General features: G+C 43.9%; 1 protein-coding gene across 1 annotated transcript in view; it reads right to left on the bottom strand.

Moving 5' to 3' along the window:
• Nucleotides 1–21,075, bottom strand: part of f5 (coagulation factor V) — a 76,879-nt gene that overhangs the window by 16,330 nt on the left and 39,474 nt on the right. The window contains exons 13-19 of the mRNA XM_078232629.1: nucleotides 17,062–19,192; nucleotides 12,425–12,590; nucleotides 10,868–11,104; nucleotides 10,531–10,759; nucleotides 8,912–9,094; nucleotides 8,522–8,638; nucleotides 2,425–2,496 (exon numbers count right to left, since the gene is read on the bottom strand). Of these exons, the coding sequence (XP_078088755.1) occupies nucleotides 2,425–2,496; nucleotides 8,522–8,638; nucleotides 8,912–9,094; nucleotides 10,531–10,759; nucleotides 10,868–11,104; nucleotides 12,425–12,590; nucleotides 17,062–19,192 (3,135 nt within the window). The remainder of the gene's footprint in view (nucleotides 1–2,424; nucleotides 2,497–8,521; nucleotides 8,639–8,911; nucleotides 9,095–10,530; nucleotides 10,760–10,867; nucleotides 11,105–12,424; nucleotides 12,591–17,061; nucleotides 19,193–21,075) is intronic.

Genomic DNA, 21,075 nt, shown 5'->3' with positions numbered 1-21,075 from the left:
TTCTTTCCTTTTTACCAATACTGGGGAAAGGGATTATTTTTCCAGTTTAGTACCCAATGACAGTATCTAGCCCAGAAGTAGTCTGGCACATGGCCAGGGATCCTGGTGCTTAAGGTATTGCAAAGGCATGGAAAGAACCATCAACATTTTCCTTGCCTGAACCATTGCATAATGATGAACAGAACCTAAAAAAAAAGCTGATATTAGCTTCATAAATACCCACTGATTTAGAGTTTATTTGTGCTCATGCATTTCATACCTTGAACAATGACCAGTTAACTTTGCTTCTAGCAAAAATGGAGTAGCTGAGATTAGTGGGTGAAAATGAGTGGCCTGAATATCAGGTCAAGTGCCCACAATGTGAAATGCATTGAATACACCCTGGTGTTTCTGAACATATTTAAGATTACAGTTCTATATTTCTTAGTTTGATGAATTGGTGGGAATCCAATTCAGTGCTGAATGGGGGCACCCTTCATACATGGCGCCCCAATCTCTGAAATATGTAAATATGTTGAAGTGAGTTAACAGGGTATGTGGAGCCGACCTTGCCAGTCCTATCAGGTCCCATCCTGCCAGAGTGATGGCATAACCCCGTCCACTCATTTTTTTCACTCAGAAAGCCTCAAGCTCTAGGCCGGAATTCTCTCCAAAAAATTCTAAGTGTCGAATTTGCAGGAAAACTGGAGTAATTCTCCCTGTTTTTTTTTTTACAGTGGGAGTTCAGAGTAGAATCTCCCACACTCTGTGCACCGCAGAGGCTACAAGCGTGAATATCATTAAATTTCAGGGGGCAGGGCCTATTCCCGCTGGAGAGGCTGAAATCAGCGTGCTGAGTGGGCTACTGCGAATGCACCGATCTGTCAGAGCAAAGTTAAAAGTTAAAGTTTATTTATTAGTCACAACTGAGCTTACATTAACACTGCAATGAAGTTACTGTGAAAATCCCCTATTTGCACACTCCAGCACCTGTTCAGGTACGCTGAGGGAGAATTTAGCATGGCCAAAGCACCTAACCAGCACGTCTTTCAGACTATGGGAGGAAACCGGAGCACCCGGAGGAAACCCACGCAGACACGGGGAGAACATGCAGACTCCGCACAGATAGTCACTCAAGCCGGGAATCGATCCCAGGTCTCTGGTGCTGTGAGGCAGCAGTGCTAACCACTGTGTCACCTTTGTGCCACCTTCGTCAGTGGCGAAATCGCCACATGCACAGTGGCCCTGCACTGCCAGCCTCCCGATTGCTGTCCAGTTCGACCACTAGCCAGCCCCATGACCCCCACAACGCCCACTCTCTGCCCTCCTCCCCCACCATGGGCCCGATCACTGGACCCCTGACCATTCCTGGACCTCCTCCCAACTCCACCCCCCACACGTCCCCCCCAGTCTGCTCTGATCTCCAGCCCACCCCCACCAACCCCCCTCAACAGTGACCCACATCCCGCAGTCCTAACTCCCCCTTCAGTGCCGACCCCCCCCCACACAGTCCTGACCCCCCCACCCCTCCATGCTCGCCCTGATCTTTGCCCTCCCTCCTTTCCCCACCGATCCCTATGTAAAGTGGCAGCGGCCTCCCCCCCCCCCCAGTTGTCCCAGCAGGCTTTTCCCACATCAGGCCCCACCCTTAGCCCACCCCCATATACCTCAATCCCTTGACACTGCCTCATGCCCAGTGGGCAGTGCCAAAGTGCTCCATGGGCATTGGCACCTTGCCCTTTGGGGCAGTGCTGGGGGCAGAGGCTGGCACTGCCAAGGTGCCAATGCTCAGGGGACAGCCCCCTGCTGCCCGACCCTCTGAGGGGGCCCTGATTGCCCCCTTCACTCCTGGGGGGTCAGGCCGCTAGCTCCCTGAAACTGGGGAGCTACTTTAAACCCCACTGGAATGAACCACTCTGGCGGTGGTGGGGGGGGGAGGGGTTGGGAGAGGGGGTGAGATGCTAGTGGGCCTGGAGACTTCAGTCCCGGGCCCTCAAATCATATTTAAATGATATTAACCCCCCCCCCCCCCCGCCTACCTAATGCAGCGCTGCACCTATTTCCGACGTGGTGCTGACGGCGCCAGAAATCTGGCGCTGGGAGAGGCGTTCAAGGCCCAGTGCGGATCGCACTAATCCAGAGAGTAACAATCCGGTTTTCAGTCTGAGCCTGACCCTTTGAATACATATGATAAGAATCTGCCCTGTGTTTGTTCTTATGTTGAGCAGTCACATTGTCTAGATTCAGCCCTGAAATTGCCTAAATAATCTTTATTTATGACGCACATTGGAGGGAAAAGGTTTTCATCTTAGTTTGAACCAGATCCAAGTCAAACCTGTTATCTGAAGAACACTGGGTTGATCCATGCCATTACCAAGTTCTCCCATTCACCAATGTTTTAGAATCAATTTGGATTGTTGAAAGTAGCAATAGCAAAGCACTTACCTACATGGCTTGATGCAGTGACCTGTGGATCAGTTATACTTCCAGATGCCATACCCAAGGGATAATCGCAATCTGTACAAAAAGCAAAGAATGTATTGTATTAGATATAATATCAAATCATTGCCCTTTCTGAAACATTTTGTTTAGTCTATGTTGTTGATGTTGATTCATCCACTGCTCTAATAATCAAGGACAGTGTAAAATGTAACATAAAAAGTAGGAACAGAAGTAGGTCATTCAGTTTGTTATTCATGGTTGAACTTTTACCTTAATTCCAGCTTTGCATGCTATCCCCATATCCCTTGTTGCCCTTAGTATTCAAAAACCTATCAATTTCTATCTTGAATATGTCCAATGATGGAACATCCACAATTCAATGGGACAGAGAATGCCAAACACGCACTGAGTGAAGACATTTCTCCTCTCTCAGTCCTAAATGGCCAACCCTCTATTCTGAGACTGTGATCTCTGGTTCAAGATTCTGCTTCCACGGAAATATCTTCCCAGCATCAGCAGGGCCAGATTAGCGCAATCCGGGCTGGGTGTCTAGCTCTGAGATATTGCCACGGAGATACCTTCCCAGCATCGACCCCATCAAGCCCCTTAAGAATTTTATGTTTCAGTGAGATTAGATCTCATTCTTTTAAATTTGGGAATAAATACTGTGCCTTCCTCTCTTCTCCTCAAAGGACAAGCCCCTCATCTCAGCAACAGTCTAGTGAACGTTTACTGCACTCCCTTCAAGATATTCTTCATTAGGTCAGGATACCAAAACTGTATGTGTGTTCATCAAGGCCCTCTACAATCTCCTGCAATAAAGGTCAACATTTCATTTGTCTCCTAATTGTTTGCTGTGTCTGTATGTTAATTTTCTGTGTTATTTGTACATGGACACCCAAATTGCTTTGAACATCATACATTTAGCAGCTTTTCATTGTTTAAAATATATCCTGCTTCACTATTCTTCCTACTAAAGGTAATAAACCTCACACTTCCCCACATTATACTCCGTCTGACACCTTTTTTGCTATTCACTTAATCTGTATTTTATTTGCAGACACTTTGTGCCCTCCTCAGAACATAGTTCCCCATCTAGCTTTGCATCATTAGCAAACTTGGAAACATTACACTTGGTCCCTTCATCTGAATGGTTAATATAGATGCCCACCCCAGCATCTCCACTTCATAAAGGAAAGTGAAATTGAATGAGGCAGTGTCTGCAGGGGAAGGGATAGTGGAAGAGGTAAGAGGGAGAGGGCTAAACTCTTGAGAATTTGACAAGATAGTCACCGTGTGTAAGGTATTGAATAGCTAATATTACCATGCAGAATACCTGCACTGTTGGTTAAGGATTGGTACAAGGTAAATTATGGATGAAAATAGCAGGGTTAAAAAAACACTTTTGATAGATTGTAAACACATGACACATTTATTTATTTATCGTTCCTCATCAATAGAGAAACTATTTCAAAACCCCTCATGAAAACACTCTCACCAGAATACAAGTTTATATACCATGACCTTGGGTTACTTAAACTTAATCATTCATTGGTTAAAGTGTTAGCAGGAACAGAAAAATAATATGAAATGTGTAAGATTTTCCAATATATTATAGCATTTGATATAACATCAACTTAACTGCATTACCAGCCTGTCAGACTTTTTAAAATGCTCTCACATGCTTGTTAGGGGAGTAAAATATATATATTATATATAAGTTGGCATCTTCCAGTCCCCTATCCCACGGTGGGTTTTCCGGTGACAGAGGCAGATTACCATTGGCCGCAAGTCTGGCCCAACTGAAGTTAATGGCCGTTGCTCACTAGCCGTGCGGCTGGGGAAACTGCCACAGAGGTTGCCTTTGGCAGGGCTGGGGCGGCACAGTTGTTTTAGGGTGGCATGGTGGCACAGTGGTTAGCACTGCTGCATCACAGCGCCAGGAACCTGGGTTCGATTCCCATCTTGGGTCACTGTCTGTGTGAAGTTGGCACATTCTCCCCGTGTCTGCATGGATTTCCTCCGGGTGCTCTGGTTTCCTCCCACAGCCCAAAGATATGCAGGTTAGGTGGATTACCCATGCTAAATTGACCCTTAGTGTCAGAGGGACTAGCTAGGGTGAACGCATGGGGTTTTGGGGATAGGGCCTGGGTGGAATTGTGGTCGGTGCAGATTCGATGGGCCGAATGGCCTCCTTCTGCACTGTAGGATTCTATGACTAGAGGACTCAGCGGGCTAGAAGGGCTGGAAAATCCTGGCCATATTCTCATCCAGCTGCTTAGAAACTTGCAGCTCCATTTAATGGAGGGACTAGCAGATAATCATTTGTGAAATTGTTTCACCCCTAAATTCTTTATCTGCATTTTTAGTCACACAAAGCTTTATGAAGTCATGCTTCAGATATGCAAAGTCATGGTTAGACCACAACTGGATCACTGTGAGCACTTCCGAGCCTTATAAATTGGCCTTAGAAGGAGGGCAGGGTAGATTTACCAGAATGATATCTGGAATCCAAAGGTTAAATTACAAAGGGGGATTGCTCAAACTATGGTTGCATTCCTCGGAATTTATAACGTAAAGGGACAGTTCGATCAACAATTTCAAGATATTAAGGGGAATAAATAGGATCATGTTGTAAGGGTGTTGGTTGCAGAAGGTGTCTGTTAAGGAGGCCTTCATAATCTTCTGTATATCAACAGCAAGTATTTATTAATTACTTATAAGTGTTTGCATATCTAGAGCAAAGGGTACAGGCTAGGAGCTATCTCCGTTTCTAGATCTACATCACTGGTTAACACCACACTGACCCTAACTCTGGGACAAGTGGCTTCTTACATCACTGTGTGGATGGCACTGCACTCAACCCCTAATTAACTCTGTAAGTATTAGACCCTTATACTACAGGTGGGTAGAAACCATTTTTGCTGGTTGGGAAGTCCAGAATTCGAGTGTATTTACTAAAATCTAGGAAATGAAATTAAGAAACAATTTTACAGGCCGGGATTTTCCACTCCCATCCGGGTTGGGTGGGTTCAGCCGCGGGAAATATCACAGGAAGTCCAAAGTCGCATTTCACAACAACATAAAAACACAATGCAATTGTCCCCTTCAGAGTGATGAGAGCCGTTTTCCAAACTTTGAACATCATGAGCATCATTATAATAAATTTACATATAATTATCAGGCTCACACTCCAGAACCGCCCCCCACGTGTAAAAATTCATCCACATCATATGATGACAGAATGGGGTGAAGCACGACTGGTCTCCAAAGGCATGAACCTGGGGAACAGTACTCCCAGGAGAGCTCCGGTGAGTGCAGCACTCAGTGGGGAGAAGGTCATGCCCGGTTGCTGCTCAGGTAGGGGCTGGCTAGTGTCTGGACAATGCCAACTTGATGCCAAGATATTGTATGGTAGTATCAGCTTGATGCCAGGGTCATGCCTGGGTAGTGTCCAAGCAGTGCCAGTTTGATGCCAGGGTAGTGTCAGGGTAATTCATCCTGAGGCCAGTGCCTGGGTAGGGTCAGCTTATTGCCTGGCTAGTGCCCGGGTATTGCCAGCTTGGTGTCCAGGTGGTGCTTGTGTAATGCCAACATGATGCCAGGGTAGTGCAGTGTTGTGCCAATTTGATGCCAGGGTAATGTCAAAAGGGTATAAAGGGAGTTCCAGGGTGTGCCAAGTATGCATCTGGGTGAACTGGTTGCCTCGCTGTGTGCTGGGTCACCCTTTAAAAATGGCATCCCAGATCTCCGAGTGTCTTAAGTTGCTGGTGGACTGGGCAAATCTGAGGCTACCCTGCCAGCAACACATCATGGGATCTGTGACTTGAAGTTCTTTTTTCAAATTTACGCACTATATGGAGACAGTAGCCATTGCCGCCAGCGACTTCAACACCACCTTTCCTGCCCAACATCAGCCTCTGCCAATATCGGAGAAAATCCTGGTGACAGAGTGGTAGAAGTTTGGAACTCCCTTCTGAAAAAAGCAACTAGACCAGTTGTTAATCTTTGAATTGGAGATTGCTAGATTTTTGTTAACCAAAGATATGAAGGGATTATGAGGCAAAGGAGGGCACATGGAACAAGGTTGAAAATCAACCATGCTGTCATTGAATGATGGAGCAGGCTCAAGAGGCTAAATGGCCAACCTCTATTTGTAAGTTCTACATGAGTGGAATTATAAAATATATTCCCTTCTTGTGCTCAAAAATCATGCAGCACGGTAGCACAGTGGTTAGCACTGCTGCTTCACAGCTCCAGGGACCTGGGTTCGATTCCCAGCTTGGGTCACTGTCTGTGTGAAGTTTGCACATTCTCCTCGTGTCTGCGTGGGTTTCCTCCGGGTGCTCCAGTTTCCTCCCACAGTCCAAAGATGTGCGGGTTAGGTTGATTGGCCGTGCTAAAATTGCCCCTTAGTGTCTTGAGATGGGTAGGTTAGAGGGATTAGCGGGTAAATATGTAGGGATATGGGGGTAGGGCCTGGGTGGGATTGTGGTCGGTGTAGACTCGATGGGCCGAAAGGCCTCTTTCTACACTGTAGGGTTTCTATGAAAACGGTGAGAATCACAGTGGGAAATAAGCAGTGCACTGATTTGCACTGGTCAGTACAAACTGTACATAAAGGTAACAAAAATAAATCAAAAGGCTAGATGCTGCAAGTTGAAATAAAACCAGTAAATGCTCGGAACATCTTTGAATAGAGAACCAGAGTCAATGGGAATATGGCATAGAAAGGGAGATGGAGCCCAGTTCTATTTAAAAGTAAAACCCCAAATGCAACGAATTTTTGAAAGTTGTGATTTTAGCATTAAATCCACATAATTACTAAAAATTGGTTCCACTTGCCATGGCAATTATTTTATAGCAGCTATTTTACCACTGTCCAGAAGTAATTAATCCAAGAACCATTGGTGACTTATAGTAATTGATTCAATGAAGAATAAAGGGAATAAAATACTGGGTGGGAGGGGAGAGACAGCAGAATGTCAGCATACTCTTGGCAGAAGACTATGATTTGAGGGGGATTTGAGGGAGGATCTGCTGAATTTCTATTACATATACTCTGGCAGAAATTATGCTTCAGAGGGGAGTGGGCAGGTTTACCCCACATATATAGGAAATTTGGAGGTGTGTTAACTACTGAATATGGACATATTTCCAGCTTCTTTGTCTCCTGATTTTTGGTGCTATGAAGATGCTATAGGAAAGTGAACTTTGATATTTTTGTGTCTGCCTGATGAGTATAAAGTGAAAAGATGTGACGGCATGTCTCTTTTTTCCACCAATTCTCAAGTTCTGTACTATCAAATGACTAAATGTGAAACTTATTTGTTCGCTTTGAGCAGCAATTAAAAGTGACAAAAGATTTAAGGGATATTACTTTACTTGATGGGCATCATAAGAATATTTGACCAATCTGTTGATATGATATATTTTTGCGTCATTGTGTCTATTAAAAATATCCAGCAATATTTCAAAGAATCATAGAATGGTTTCAGAAGGAGGCCATTCAGTGCCTGGTGCCTGTGCCCATTATTTTTGTTTGTTTTGTTAATGGGGAAATTTTAGTATTTTTCTCCTTAGCGGCTATTTTGTTCTTTCATTATATTGCTAATTGCATGGATCTACTCAAAATCACAAGAAATGTGAGGAACAAAATAGACATAGTGAGAGAAAGTACATGAAGGCTAGAGAAATGAAGAGAAAAGGAAGGAGACAGAAAAGAAGAATATAAGTTGACTGAGTGGGGGAATTAAAAAGTGGGAGACATACAAAGTGATAGCCTAAGTTGTGTTTTTATTTTGACTTTGGACAATACCATTGAGGAATTCAGGCAAGGTCTGAACTGTAAGAACATGTCACGTCCCTGAACTAATTTGTAGCTACAGTTATATTCCACATCCTGTATTTTCAACTTCTGCATTTGGCAGCCGTCCCGGCATTAGGAATTGCAGGAACACTTGGTTGAAACATATTTTTGAAGTGTTAAATTGGTATACATGAAATTTTATTTTTCACAATGTTACCTGATACATTTTGTTTCACAGAAAACCATGGGGCATATATTATTACACTTTAATAATTATATATGTGAACGTACCTTGTGAGAGAACCAGCAAATGTGCTTGCATCCCTGCTTTGTAATGTTCTCCATTTTCACAATCTAATAGCCATATGCCAGGTTTTGACGAACGCATCTCAATGGTTCTAAAGGCACCTATGTATTTCAGTACAAGCATTTCATCAGAAGAAATGGGATATCAGATGAGTTTAGAAATACATAATTCCTTGAGTTCTGTGCAGTGGAAAAATTCTGTTCTCACTTTTATTATCAGTTTACTATAATATAATATGAATCGGTAAAGGCAAAATAGTAGAAATCTAAAAGAAGCGTATTTGATTGCAACACAGAAACAATTAGATTCTCTTAATTTTTTAATTGAGTTATTAGATAATAGAATGAAGTAGCACATACACTTTTTCCCCTTACCTGGATATAAATTGTAAATGCCCAAGCGGTGTTCACTCTCCCTTCTCTCAATGAACGTCTGGCCATGGAAACGTACAGAATACACATCCTCTGATCTTCCCATGTTAATCAAATACCATCGCACCAGTTCTTTTTCATATATCACTAGACCCCGTAAAGAGGCATTGACAAACCCATTTATAGCTGGAAAAACAATTGTGTGGAAATATTACTAGGTATTTTGAAAGCAATGATCCATTCACAAAACTGTCTACAATCTAAGTGGGAAATAATTAATTTCGCTGCTATGTTATCTACATTAAGGGCGGCACGGTAGCACAGTGGTTAGCACTGCTGCTTCACAGCTCCAGGGTCCCGGGTTCGATTCCCGGCTCGGGTCACTGTCTGTGTGGAGTTTGCACATTCTCCTCGTGTCTGCATGGGTTTCCTCCGGGTGCTCCGGTTTCCTCCCACAGTCCAGAGATGTGCGGGTTAGGTTGATTGGCCAGGTTAAAAATTGCCCATTAGAGTCCTGGGATGTGTAGGTTAGAGGGATTAGCGGGTAAATATGTGGGGGTAGGGCCTGGGTGGGATTGTGGTCGGTGCAGACTCGATGGGCCAAATGGCCTCCTTCTGCACTGTACGGTTTCTATGATTTCTATGATTTCTATGATTAAAATGGCTGCTGATTATTGGTGCAGATTGTCAAGCTTCCAGGACTATCCTGCAATCACCAGGAAGGAAAGATTAATCTTTAATTAGATGCTGCTGCAAACAGAACATGGGAAAAATCATAGGGGCATTCAATAAATGGTGCATTTTTTTTCATTTCTTTGAACACTTTAGTTTATTATTTTCTTTAAAATGCTGGAGATAGGTTAAAAGGTTGTTTGACTGAATGAAGTGGTTAGAGGTGAGAGGCCACATGATGAAACTTCCAGGAATATGTCTAACTCGAGTTGGAAATCTAATGTGGGCAGAAATTCCACTGCCAGTATTACACCCACACAAATTAATAATCTGCATATAGGACTAAAGTAGCTGAGGAAATTCTCACCTTATGAAGACAATGGTGGTCGCAGGGGTGCGTGTTAACAAGTATTGCTGGGTGCTGTGGAGTCCGCTTATTCGCTTTGTTCGTTTACAGAAGGATGGTTTAACAAAGAAAAAAAGGGAAATATCTGGAAGAAATGCCTTTAATAAAAACCTACCTCGGGATTCAATTACAAAGTTTATTATTATTCCTGATTTTCTGGAAAATGTGGTGGTTGTACCACTAAGGTTATTTTAAGGGTTTTAAAGCTCAAGGCGTTAAAAAAGTTAAAGTTAATTTATTTGTCACGAGTAGGCTTACATTAACCCTGCAATGAAGTTATTGTGAAAATGCCACACTCCGACACCTGTTCGAGAACACCGAGGGAGAATTTAGCATGACCAATGCATCTAACCAGCACATCTTTTGGACTATGGAAGGAAACCAGAGCAGCCAGAGGAAACCCACGCAGACACGGGGAGAATATGCTAACTCCACACAGACAGTGACCCAAGCCAGGAATCGAACCTGGGTCTCTGGAGCTGTGAGGCAGCAGTGCTAACCACTGTGCCACTATGCATTTTAATACCGGGAAATGAGTAATTACCATGAAATGTATTGCGCTGTATAAGATCGGAATCATTCTTGCTCATCTCACACGACCTCTTACAAAGTTGGTCCTTGTTGTCATGCTGGTACCAACTTTTAGTTTCATCAAAAGTGTTGAAGAACAAAATGAACTCGCGAGCATCGTCTGGAATTTCATTGACATTGTTTAGTGTTCCATTCTGACAGATCAACAAAGGCCCGATCAAGCCTGAGTTAATATCCTTCACCTATAAGGAACGAAGCGATACTTCAAACATTTGCAAAGTGAAGATATTTCATTTTGTAGTTTGAAATGCTTAGATTTTCCTCTGTCATTTTAACTCTGGAACACTCACATAGTCCACACTGGAATAATAGACCCAGGTCGTGCAGACTGAGTTGGTGGTTCTTGGTGCCGACCGAGGTGGCACATTCCACACATATGTGTATGTGCTATTTGGGAGAACAGCGTCATCTGATTTAAACCAATCGGTGGAGTAATCTTCATATCCCACTCCTTCAGATGATTTTTCATACGACACTCCATGTGCATGAATGGAATATGGTCTTGAAGCAAGGTTTTTGAATATAACCTGATAAATAAGTGCAGGTTTTAGAAAGTTGATGCTGTACTAAATAAGTTTTATATATATTTTTACTTCATCCCCTTATCCTGTGCACCTGATCCTAGGGCATAGACAGCGCCACTTCGAAAACGCCTGTAAGTAGACATCAGAGGTCAACCCATGTTGAGTGACCTTTAATTTTCTTCCCTGTGGAACACAGGCCTCCATGATGATGCTGGGAGTGATGATCATTCTAAATGTCTATCACTGAAAATATATTGTGCAGGATTATAAGAATTAGTATATCTACATTGCAATGAGCATGTAAACAGTTAAGCACATTCATTGAACTGGCACATTCATCCTTTTAAATTTCAAAAACATGTTACAATCAACTGAGGAATGGGGGAAAAGTCCTGCCACCCATCCATATCTGGTTCTAACCATAGTTTATCATATCTCTCAGGAATATTTTGAAGTGCTGTATGATATATACATGACTTATTTGGATGTGCACTAATGATGGATCTGTAGGTGCATACAGCATGGAATGAGCTGAATTGGTTGAAGGAGGATTTTTGGACCTGATACTCAATGAAACTCCCCACCCTTTTTTGAATGACGTGGAATGCTTCATGTGAGATGAATGGGCAAATAGAACTTCAGGTTAACATCCAGAAGGGGTGGCATGGTGGCACAGTGGTTAGCAATCCGCCTCACAGCGCTGGGGACCCAGGTTCAATTCCAGCCTCGGGTCACTGTCTGTGTGGAGTTTGCACTTTCTCCCCGTGTCTGCGTGCGTTTCCTCCGGGTGTTCCGGTTTCCTCCCATAGTGTAAAGATGTGCAGGTTAGGTTGATTGGCCATGCTAAATTGACCCTAGTGTCAGGGGGATTAGCAGGGTAAATGGGTGGGGTTACGGGAATAAGGCCTGGGTGGGATTGTGGTCGGTGCAGACTCAATGCGCCAAATAGCCTCCTTCTGCACTGTAGGGATTCTATGATCCCATCCAGTTTCTCAGTGATACATAGGTGTCATGCTGGACTGCATGTTAAAATCTTGCAGTGAAGCTTAAACTCACAATCCTTTGACACTGAGGGTGGAATTTTTCCATCCCGTCCGCCTCGGGAATCGTAACGAGCGGAGGCAGACCATGCAAAGGTCCATTGGCCTCGGGTGGGAATTCCCGGCCTTGGGGCGAGCACGGCCAGAAAATCCTGTCCGTTGCTGGAGTAAATAATGCACGGTTTAAAATTAACTTGGAAACAGAATCGTACTAATTTGCAGATGTTATATGCAATACTTGCAATGAGATGATGTAAACTATGATTTGAATATTAAAGTATACCTTGATGACATCGTTAACCTCGGCTTGGATGACAGGTCCAAGTATTCCCAAATGGTTGTACCGTTCGCCACTTTCATAGCGTTGCGTAAATAGTGCATTTGTATATCTTCGAAAAATGACCTTTTTATACAGAGTATTTCTTTGCTCTGCTGAACTTCTAATATCCCTGATAACAAACCAGGAAAATATTATATGTGGAAGAGATTCCCATTAAGTTTACTATGCCAGGATACACACAGAAATCATATATAAGCTGCACAGATAATCATGAATAATTATCTGTAAACATCAGTGATTAACATTGGGTGGAATTTTACGAGATCGATGTCCAGCGAGCGTGAAAATGGGAGAGTTCCTGATCCATTTTTTGGGCGAGTTTTCATGGCCAATCCTATGCACTTAGTCATTGAAAAATGGTGCAGACTGTTTCTAGCTGCTGCAGGCAATGGGCTGGGTTTAATTCGCCAGCCGACCTGCAGAGGGAGCTACTGCACGTGCAGACTTCTGATTCTGCACATGCTCAATAGCAGTAGCAGGGGTCTGACAGACAGAGAGCTGTCAGGCCCCTGCTACAGCAGGCAGCCTCAACTTGCTCCTCCCACTCACTACAATCGTGGGGGCCCGCAGCCAATCGTGAGCCCCAAAATGCATGGACATCTAACCCCCACTATCCCCCGCCACCCAGACAGAGTGCCCCACCCCTCCCTGATCTGATCCCATTGCAGAGTGGCAGCGGGCCTCCCTCCCCGACCCCTTCATGCCCTGCCCCCTTCATTTCCTGCCCCATCAACCTCAGCCCCTTAGGCCATATCCCCATAGGCTCTGCCCCTGTAGGCCCCACTCCGGTGCCCACTGGGCATTGCCCAGGTGACAGCCTGGCAGTGCCAAGGTGCCAGGCTGGCACTGCCCAAGGAGCATCGCACCTTGCCCTCGGCCTCCCTGAGCGGCCTCAATAGCCTCTGGTTCCACTGGTGAGGCCAACACGACTGTTTCCCGTTCATGGGGAGCAGGTGTTTTCCTGGCTGGAGATAAACTCTCCCGGTGAGGCCATAATGGCAAGTGAGCCTGGATCACTAAACACATGTAAATGAATATTACAATATATTTAAATAAATATTCAGCCTCTCGCCCATTTCCAGTGAGAAGCTGACCTCGCCTGAAATCTGGACCTCGTAAAATCACGAGAGCTGAGAAATCGGGCGGGATCCTGATTTCTCAGCTCTCGCGTGATTTTACCGCCTTGCTCCGTCTATCGATGGGCGGGGTGAGCCGGTAAAATTCCACCCAATATCTTCTTTCACGATATAAAATGTGTTATGTGCATGAAATTTTACACAATATTTAAATGATCATTAATTGTAAAACTTTGCTAAATGTTGATGCATTGCAAGATTCGGTACTTTAGAGTTATCTGGTTATGCATTTTTATGGAGTGGGTCTTTGATTTAATTGAAATATTCCTGCCTCTGGTGAAGGTCTCAAGCCCTGCTCCAAACAGCTACAGTGACTGCAGACTTCAATATGATCTCTTCATACAACGATATCCAGCAGGGTATGTGTGTCTGGAAAGTGCAACCACTCAACCAGTGGAAGTTTCTCAGTGATAAGGTTTGGGTACAAGCACCAGTCCAAGCTGCACTAGTGAGCAGAGACTGGAGCTCTGGCTTGGAATACTGCATTTACACCGATTGGTTTCTTGTGCCTGATGGATGTAGATTGCTCTCTGCCCTTTCCAACATTGCATGGGTAGATGGAACTCTAATCTTGGTAGCAGCTCACATCAGAAAAGTCATTCCAAAGGTAAAAAACATAAGGAATATGGGAACAAACAACCTAAGCCCACTGGTATGAGTCTCTGAGTTTAAGAAGCTTGGGCTTAGGGCTTGCCGCAGGGCATAGCATGGTGGACAGAAACCTTTAAATATGTGAACCATTTTTTAATCAGTGCTACATATTTATATTCATAACTTTTGCAATTGATGTAAAAATGCCAATGTAGATTAGTACCACAGTCTCGGAGGTGATCATCACTGCATCAAGGCCTGTATACCAAAAGATTTTAATTTTCTGGAGCACATTAAGTATGATTTGCCTGTGCTATTATGAGACAATGGCCACAATTCTCCCAAATTGGTATTAAGTACCCACGTCAGCCAAAACCTGCCATTTCTGTGGAGAGTGGCAATGTCAACCCCTTGCTCCCAGTCCAAGCCTGCCCAACCCCCAGGACCCTTCAGTGATCCTTCCTCTGCAGCCTGGCAGCAGCAGAGGGGCAAATGGCTACTGGGCCTATCTCCTAGAGCTCCCTCAGGCCAGGGTGTCGGTGCCAGGGGGAAGTGCACTGTTGGCACTTCCAAGGTGCTTTGCCATAAGGCAGGCTGTGGGGGATCTGAGGGGAGGATGGCTGAGTAGGGGGGGTCTGAGGGGGAAGGGGACCTGACTCGGGGTTGGGTTGGATAAGCCTCATGCCTGCAAGGTGTGGTGGGGGAGAATACCTCACATTGCTGAGGGGTTGGTGGTGCTTCTTCGACCCTCAGGGTTCAACACATCAGGTCCTAGTTTGTGAGGATCCGTACCAAAGGCCACCTAGTGCAGATCCCGCTTAACAGCGAGGGCCATTTGACTTGGGCTGCAAGCCTGTTAATTGTATTTAAATGTATGTATTTGAATACGAAAGGCTTCCTGCCTACTCTGGCTGAGAACCTAATGGGCACCGGCAGCATGGCCTGGAAGGGTTGCAGTGGGTTGGTGACTGGCACCACTTTCCCGCTGACTCCTGATTTTCTGGGCCATTACAAATTGCTGGGCTGGAGAATCCCCCCAACATAACATTTCTGCAGCCTTGATTTTCACTGAATCAGGATGTCGTGGCAACCTTTTAAAATGGTGGATTCCCAAACCTATTCCGGAGCTGTCCGATTTTTGGGAGTGACTCTAAAGAGTGCAGGCTGGTTCCTGCCAAAAGCCCACATCCAGCACTCCCTCCTGGCCACCTCCATTGTGGAGATCTGCACTTTTCAATTCTCCATGCCCCCACCGGCTGGATAAATAGTGGGCGGGGTTTGGGGGGGGGGGCAATTTGGTGGGAGGTCCACTAATCATTTTCATATTGGTGTGAAATGGTGTGGTTTCCTGTAGGCCTCCACAGTGGGAAACACCCCACATCCCCGCTACAGAACATAGTCCCAGTTGGGCCAGGTTTTTAGAGTCATGGTTCAAGGCCCCTCAGAGGAGTCGTGAACCCCAGTACGCATAAGGGGATCTTAAAAGAGCAAAGTTCAAAAGGTCTTCCACGTGTCCCAAGCCAATCTCTGCCCTTCCACCCAACCCCTATAACCCTAAAGCCAACCTCATCTGTGTATTCATAGGGAAAGTAGTGCTTGTCACAATCTACATGTGTTGCGGTGTCTTCAGCCAAGGAAATTGGAAAAAATAGTTTCCTTTTATGCTAATTTTTCTGTATAAAAGTCTAACCCAGAAATTTCTGATTTGAGGTGGGGGTGGGTATGGGGTTCGATAGGGAACAATAGTTATTCACGAACATGCACAGGCAATGTTCTCTTTAAGCTCAGCCACATGCTCACAGCAAAGTTACTGTGCTGTGCAACAAGCCAGCCGTGCATTGCAAACCAAAGTTCCTGGGAACACTGGAGGGACCATGCTAAATTGTCCCTTAGTGTCAGGAGGATTAGCAGGGTAAATATGTGGGGTTACGGAGATAGGGCCTGGGTGGAATTGTTGCCGGTGCAGGCTCGATGGGTCAAATGGCCTCATTCTGCCCTGTAGGTTTTCTATGATTCTAGTCTATGAAGTTATAAAAGCATTGGAAATAGGAGCTCAAGTTTTGGCCCTTCGAGCCTGCTCCACCATTCATTACGATCTTGGCTGCTCATCATACTCAATAGCCTGATCCCGCCTTTTCCCCCCATATCTTTCGATCCCCTTTGCACCAGGATCTACATCTAATTCCTTCTTGAAAACATACATGTTTTGGCCTCAACTGCTTTCTGTGGTAGCAAATTTCAGAGACTTACCATTCTCTGGGTGAAGAAATTTCTCCTCTGATTAATCTTGTATTTAAAAATAAACCCTGGTGAAGCCTCAATTGAAGTATTGTGTCTCATTCTGGGCATTGTGCTTTAGGAAAGATGTGAATGCTTTCTTTACAAAGGATGCAGAAAAGATTAATGAGGGATTTCAGTCATGAGATAGATTGGGGAAGCTGGGATTGTTCTTCTTGAAGAGATGTTTGAGAAGAAACTTGATCGAGGTATTCAAAATCGTGAGGAGCCTTGACAGAGTAGATAGGGTGAAAGTGTCCCTGGGGGGATAGGGGTTAAGAACCAGAGGACAGTGATTTAAGTGAATGGGAGAACTGTTTTATGCAGTGAGTGGTTAGGATCTGGAATGCACTGCTTGAAGGTGTGATAGGGGCAGATTCACCTGCAGTTTGTAATAGGGAATTGGATAAGCATCTCAAAAGAAGACATTTCCAGGGCTGTGGAGGAAGTGTACAAGATTGGGATTAGGTAAATTACTCTTGCAGAGAGATGGCAGGGACATAACGAACTGTGTGAAACCACTCAATGATAAGTTACTTTAAACAAAAATCCAATGGCATAAAACTCTATACTTACATGGCATTTCTGGAATAATCCCAAAAAACCTCTTCTGCAGCAATAAAGTAATACCTCACATTCCCATTATTGCTACGCAAGTAATAATCGGCGATCATTTCTGGATCACGGGACATATCTGAATGAGTTCGTTTGTCATGAGTGTAAGGGTTCATAGAATCAAAATTTGTCTCCTTGTCATGCAGTTTTCCATCATTTTCACGAAGGTCTACATCCACACTTGCGATATATTCATCATAATCAAGAGTGACACCGTTATTACGTCTTGGAATTCCTACTATAATGCTGTCCGAGCTGTCATCTTGATAAATTACTGAATGTTTAGGCTTCGGTTGAAATCCTCTTGGTGACATATGTTGTTTGCCTAAAGGAACATACATTCTCTGTTTAACCCCAGGTTTGAACCCTCGGGGAGACATTTGTTCCTTCGTTAATTTCTTGCACTTCAGCATCGTTTCAATCGCAGCTTGCCTTCCAACATTTCCTACAGTTTTGAATTGTTTTGTGGAATGGTTGCGTGTTGTGAGCTTTATGTATCTTCTCAAATGTTTCAGCTTTGAAACACGAACACCCTTTTCCTCCACTTGATATGTCAAATAGTGTCCTTCGGGTTTGAGAGGAGTTCCCTGAAAACGAACCCTATGGTCACCTGTTAAGCGCTTCTTCAAGTAAACAAATACCTTTTCAGAATCTTCGCCACTCTCCATTCTTGGAGCTTCCGAGGTATACATGAAGTTTTCCACAACCTCACCAGACAGTTGCTCATTATCAGTGGTCACTTTACTTGTGCTGTTATTATTTTCACTGGAGTTAGTTCGATTTTGCTCATAACTGACAGAAAATTTAGTTGCTAGTGAAGAGGTTGCTACACTCTCTCTTGACGAGTTAGCTAGATATTTTGTTTCGCTCCATGTGCCATTTGCCACTGTGATTGTTTCATTAACAATATTGGGGCTTGTCATCTCATACAGGAGACAGTTTTCATCCAAACAATGTTGGATGGCATTCGCCCGTTGGGTAAAATTGGAGCTGTAATGTGGTTCAGTTGTCTGATTCTCTGCATACAACCGTGATTCATCAATCAATTCTAACTCCGCACTTGTTTCGATTTTGAATGCCGTTCCTTTTTCTTGGTGGGTTTTCTGTCTGTCATCCATTTCACTGCCGGTATCTGCTGCAACAACTTCGTCACCTTCTCGTATAATGAAAGCTTCAGCTTTGTCAACTTGACTATTTGTTTCTGCACTTGTTTCTCGCGGGGCTAAATCAGATTCATCTTTGCCATCAGTGATATTAATGTGGCTGATATTCTCTGCCGTTATTTGAAAATTACTTTGCTTTAATCCTGACACAGGAATCTCAGCTAAATCCCACCTGATCTTCACAGTGAGATTAACTAAAGTATTCATGTCATTTGCATTAAATGGGAAGTTGGTATTTGTGGCAGCAGAGCTTGGCACAACATTGTGAAGAACACTACTGTCATCTCCAGAAATCTCCATGCTAATATCGCCCTCTGTCATATCTGGTGTATTTTGTTTTAAATGAGCATCAGTGGATGTGAAATTCAGCACATGTGAATCAGATAATGTTTCAGGTATTTCTGATATTTCACTGACTATTTCTTTTACTGGTTCTTCAGATACACTTTTGTTTAATTTCTCAGGTGGTACCACTTCATCTTCATCCATATTATGCTCCAAGTCATCTGATATTCCTTTCTTCAGTAAACCAGTCACTTTGCTTGCATCAATGGATGTTTTATCCTGAGCTCCACTGATATTTGAATGTGACTGGCTGCCTTGCTCCGTGGATGTACCAGCATTGAGCGCTATTGAGTCATCAGAGCCATCTTCGATAAATTGCAAAATATCTTCGGCCTCTTCTCCTTCTTGTGGTTTTTGAAATGATCGCAATCCAAGTTCTTTCAGAATTTCAAGTGTCTCATCGTCAATATCTTCCTCACTGGCTTCCTCGGGTGCCTCAACGAACAATTTGTCTGACTCAGATTGAATCCTGTAGTACAATATTGGGTATGAAACAACTTCCTCCCCACACCGATAAACTTTAATTCTTATCCTCATACCATAGGTCACCAGACGTGAACTTAAAGTTCCAAGAAGCCATTCACCTATGGAACAATGCGCAATATCAGAGGGGCAGCAGCAAACCAAAGTACCTCATCACAGTAGCTACAAAATAATGGCAGTAAAACTATAGGCAACAGGGAGCAAATAAGATGCTCGAGGAGTATAAAAAGTGCAAGAAACTACTTAAGAAAGAAATTAGGAGGGCTAAAAGAAGACATGAGGTTGCTTTGGCAGACAAGGTGAAGGATAATCCTAAGAGCTTCTACAGGTATATTAAGAGCAAAAGGATAGTAAGGGATAAAATTGGTCCTCTTGAAGATCAGTGTGGTCGGCTATGTATGGAACCAAAAGAAATGGGGGAGATATTAAATGGGTTTTTTGCATCCGTATTTACTAAGGAAACTGGCATGGGGTCTATGGAAATAAGGCAAACAAGTAGGGAGGTCATGGAACCTATACAGATTAAAGGGGAGGAGGTGCTTGCTGTCTTGAGGCAAATCAGAGTAGATAAATCCCCAGGACCGGACAGGGTATTCCCTCGGACCTTGAAGGAGACTAGTGTTGAAATTACAGGGGCCCTGGCAGATATATTTAAAATGTCAGTATCCACAGGTGAGGTGCCGGATGATTGGAGGATAGCTCATGTTGTTCCGTTGTTTAAAAAAGGCTCAAAAAGTAATGCGGGAAATTATAGGCCAGTAAGTTTGACGTCAGTAGTAGGTAAATCGTTGGAAGGAGTACTAAGAGATAGGATCTACGAATATTTGGATAGACAGGGACTTATTAGGGAGAGTCAACATGGCTTTGTGTGTGGTAGGTCATGTTTAACCAATCTATTAGAGTTTTTCGAGGAGGTTACCAGGAAAGTGGATGAAGGGAAGGCAGTGCTTGTTGTCTACATGGACTTCAGTAAGGCCTTTGACAAGGTCCCGCAAGGGAGGTTAGTTAGGAAGGTTCAGTCGCTAGGTATACATGGAGAGGTAGTAAATTGAATTAGACATTGGCTCAATGGAAGAAGCCAGAGAGTGGTAGTGGAGGATTGCTTCTCTGAGTGGAGGCCTGTGACTAGTGGTGTGCCACAGGGATCAGTGCTGGGTCCATTGTTGTTTGTCATCTATATCAATGATCTGGATGATAATGTGGTAAATTGGATCAGCAAAATTGCTGATGATACAAAGATTGGAGGTGTAGTGGACAGTGAGGAAGGTTTTCAAAGCTTGCAGAGGGATTTGAACCAGCTAGAAAAATGGGCTGAAAAATGGCAGATGGAGTTTAATGCAGACAAATGTGAGGTATTGCACTTTGGAAGGACAAACCAAGGTAGAACATACAAGGTAAATGGTAGGACACTGAAGAGTGCAGTAGAACAGAGGGATCTGGGAATACAGATACATAATTCCCTAAAAGTGGCGTCACAGGTAGATAGGGTCGAAAAGAGTGCTTTTGGTACATTGGCATTTATAAATCAAAGTATTGAGTATAAGAGTTGGAATGTTATGGTGAGGTTGTATAAGACATTGGTGAGACCGAATTTAGAGTATTGTGTGCAGTTTTGGTCACCTAATTACAGGAAGGATATTAATAAGGTTGAAAGAGTGCAGAGAAGGTTTACAAGGATGTTGCCGGGACTTGAGAAGCTAAGTTACAGAGAAAGGTTAGGACTTTATTCCCTGGAGCGGAGAAGAATGAGGGGAGATTTGATAGAGGTGTATAAAATTATGATGGGTATAGATAGAGTGAATGCAAGCAGGCTTTTCCCACTGAGGCTAGGGGAGAAAAAAACTAGAGGACATGGGTTAAGGGTGAAGGGGGAAAAGTTTAAAGGGAATATTAGGGGGGGCTTCTTCACACACAGAGTGGTGGGAGTGTGGAATGAGCTGCCAGATGAAGTGGTGAATGCGGGCTCACTTTTAACATTTAAGAA

This window comes from Mustelus asterias, chromosome 17 (assembly GCF_964213995.1).
Source record: "Mustelus asterias chromosome 17, sMusAst1.hap1.1, whole genome shotgun sequence".
Lineage (NCBI taxonomy): Eukaryota > Metazoa > Chordata > Chondrichthyes > Carcharhiniformes > Triakidae > Mustelus > Mustelus asterias.
This window is presented reverse-complemented; position numbering and strand designations above follow the sequence as displayed.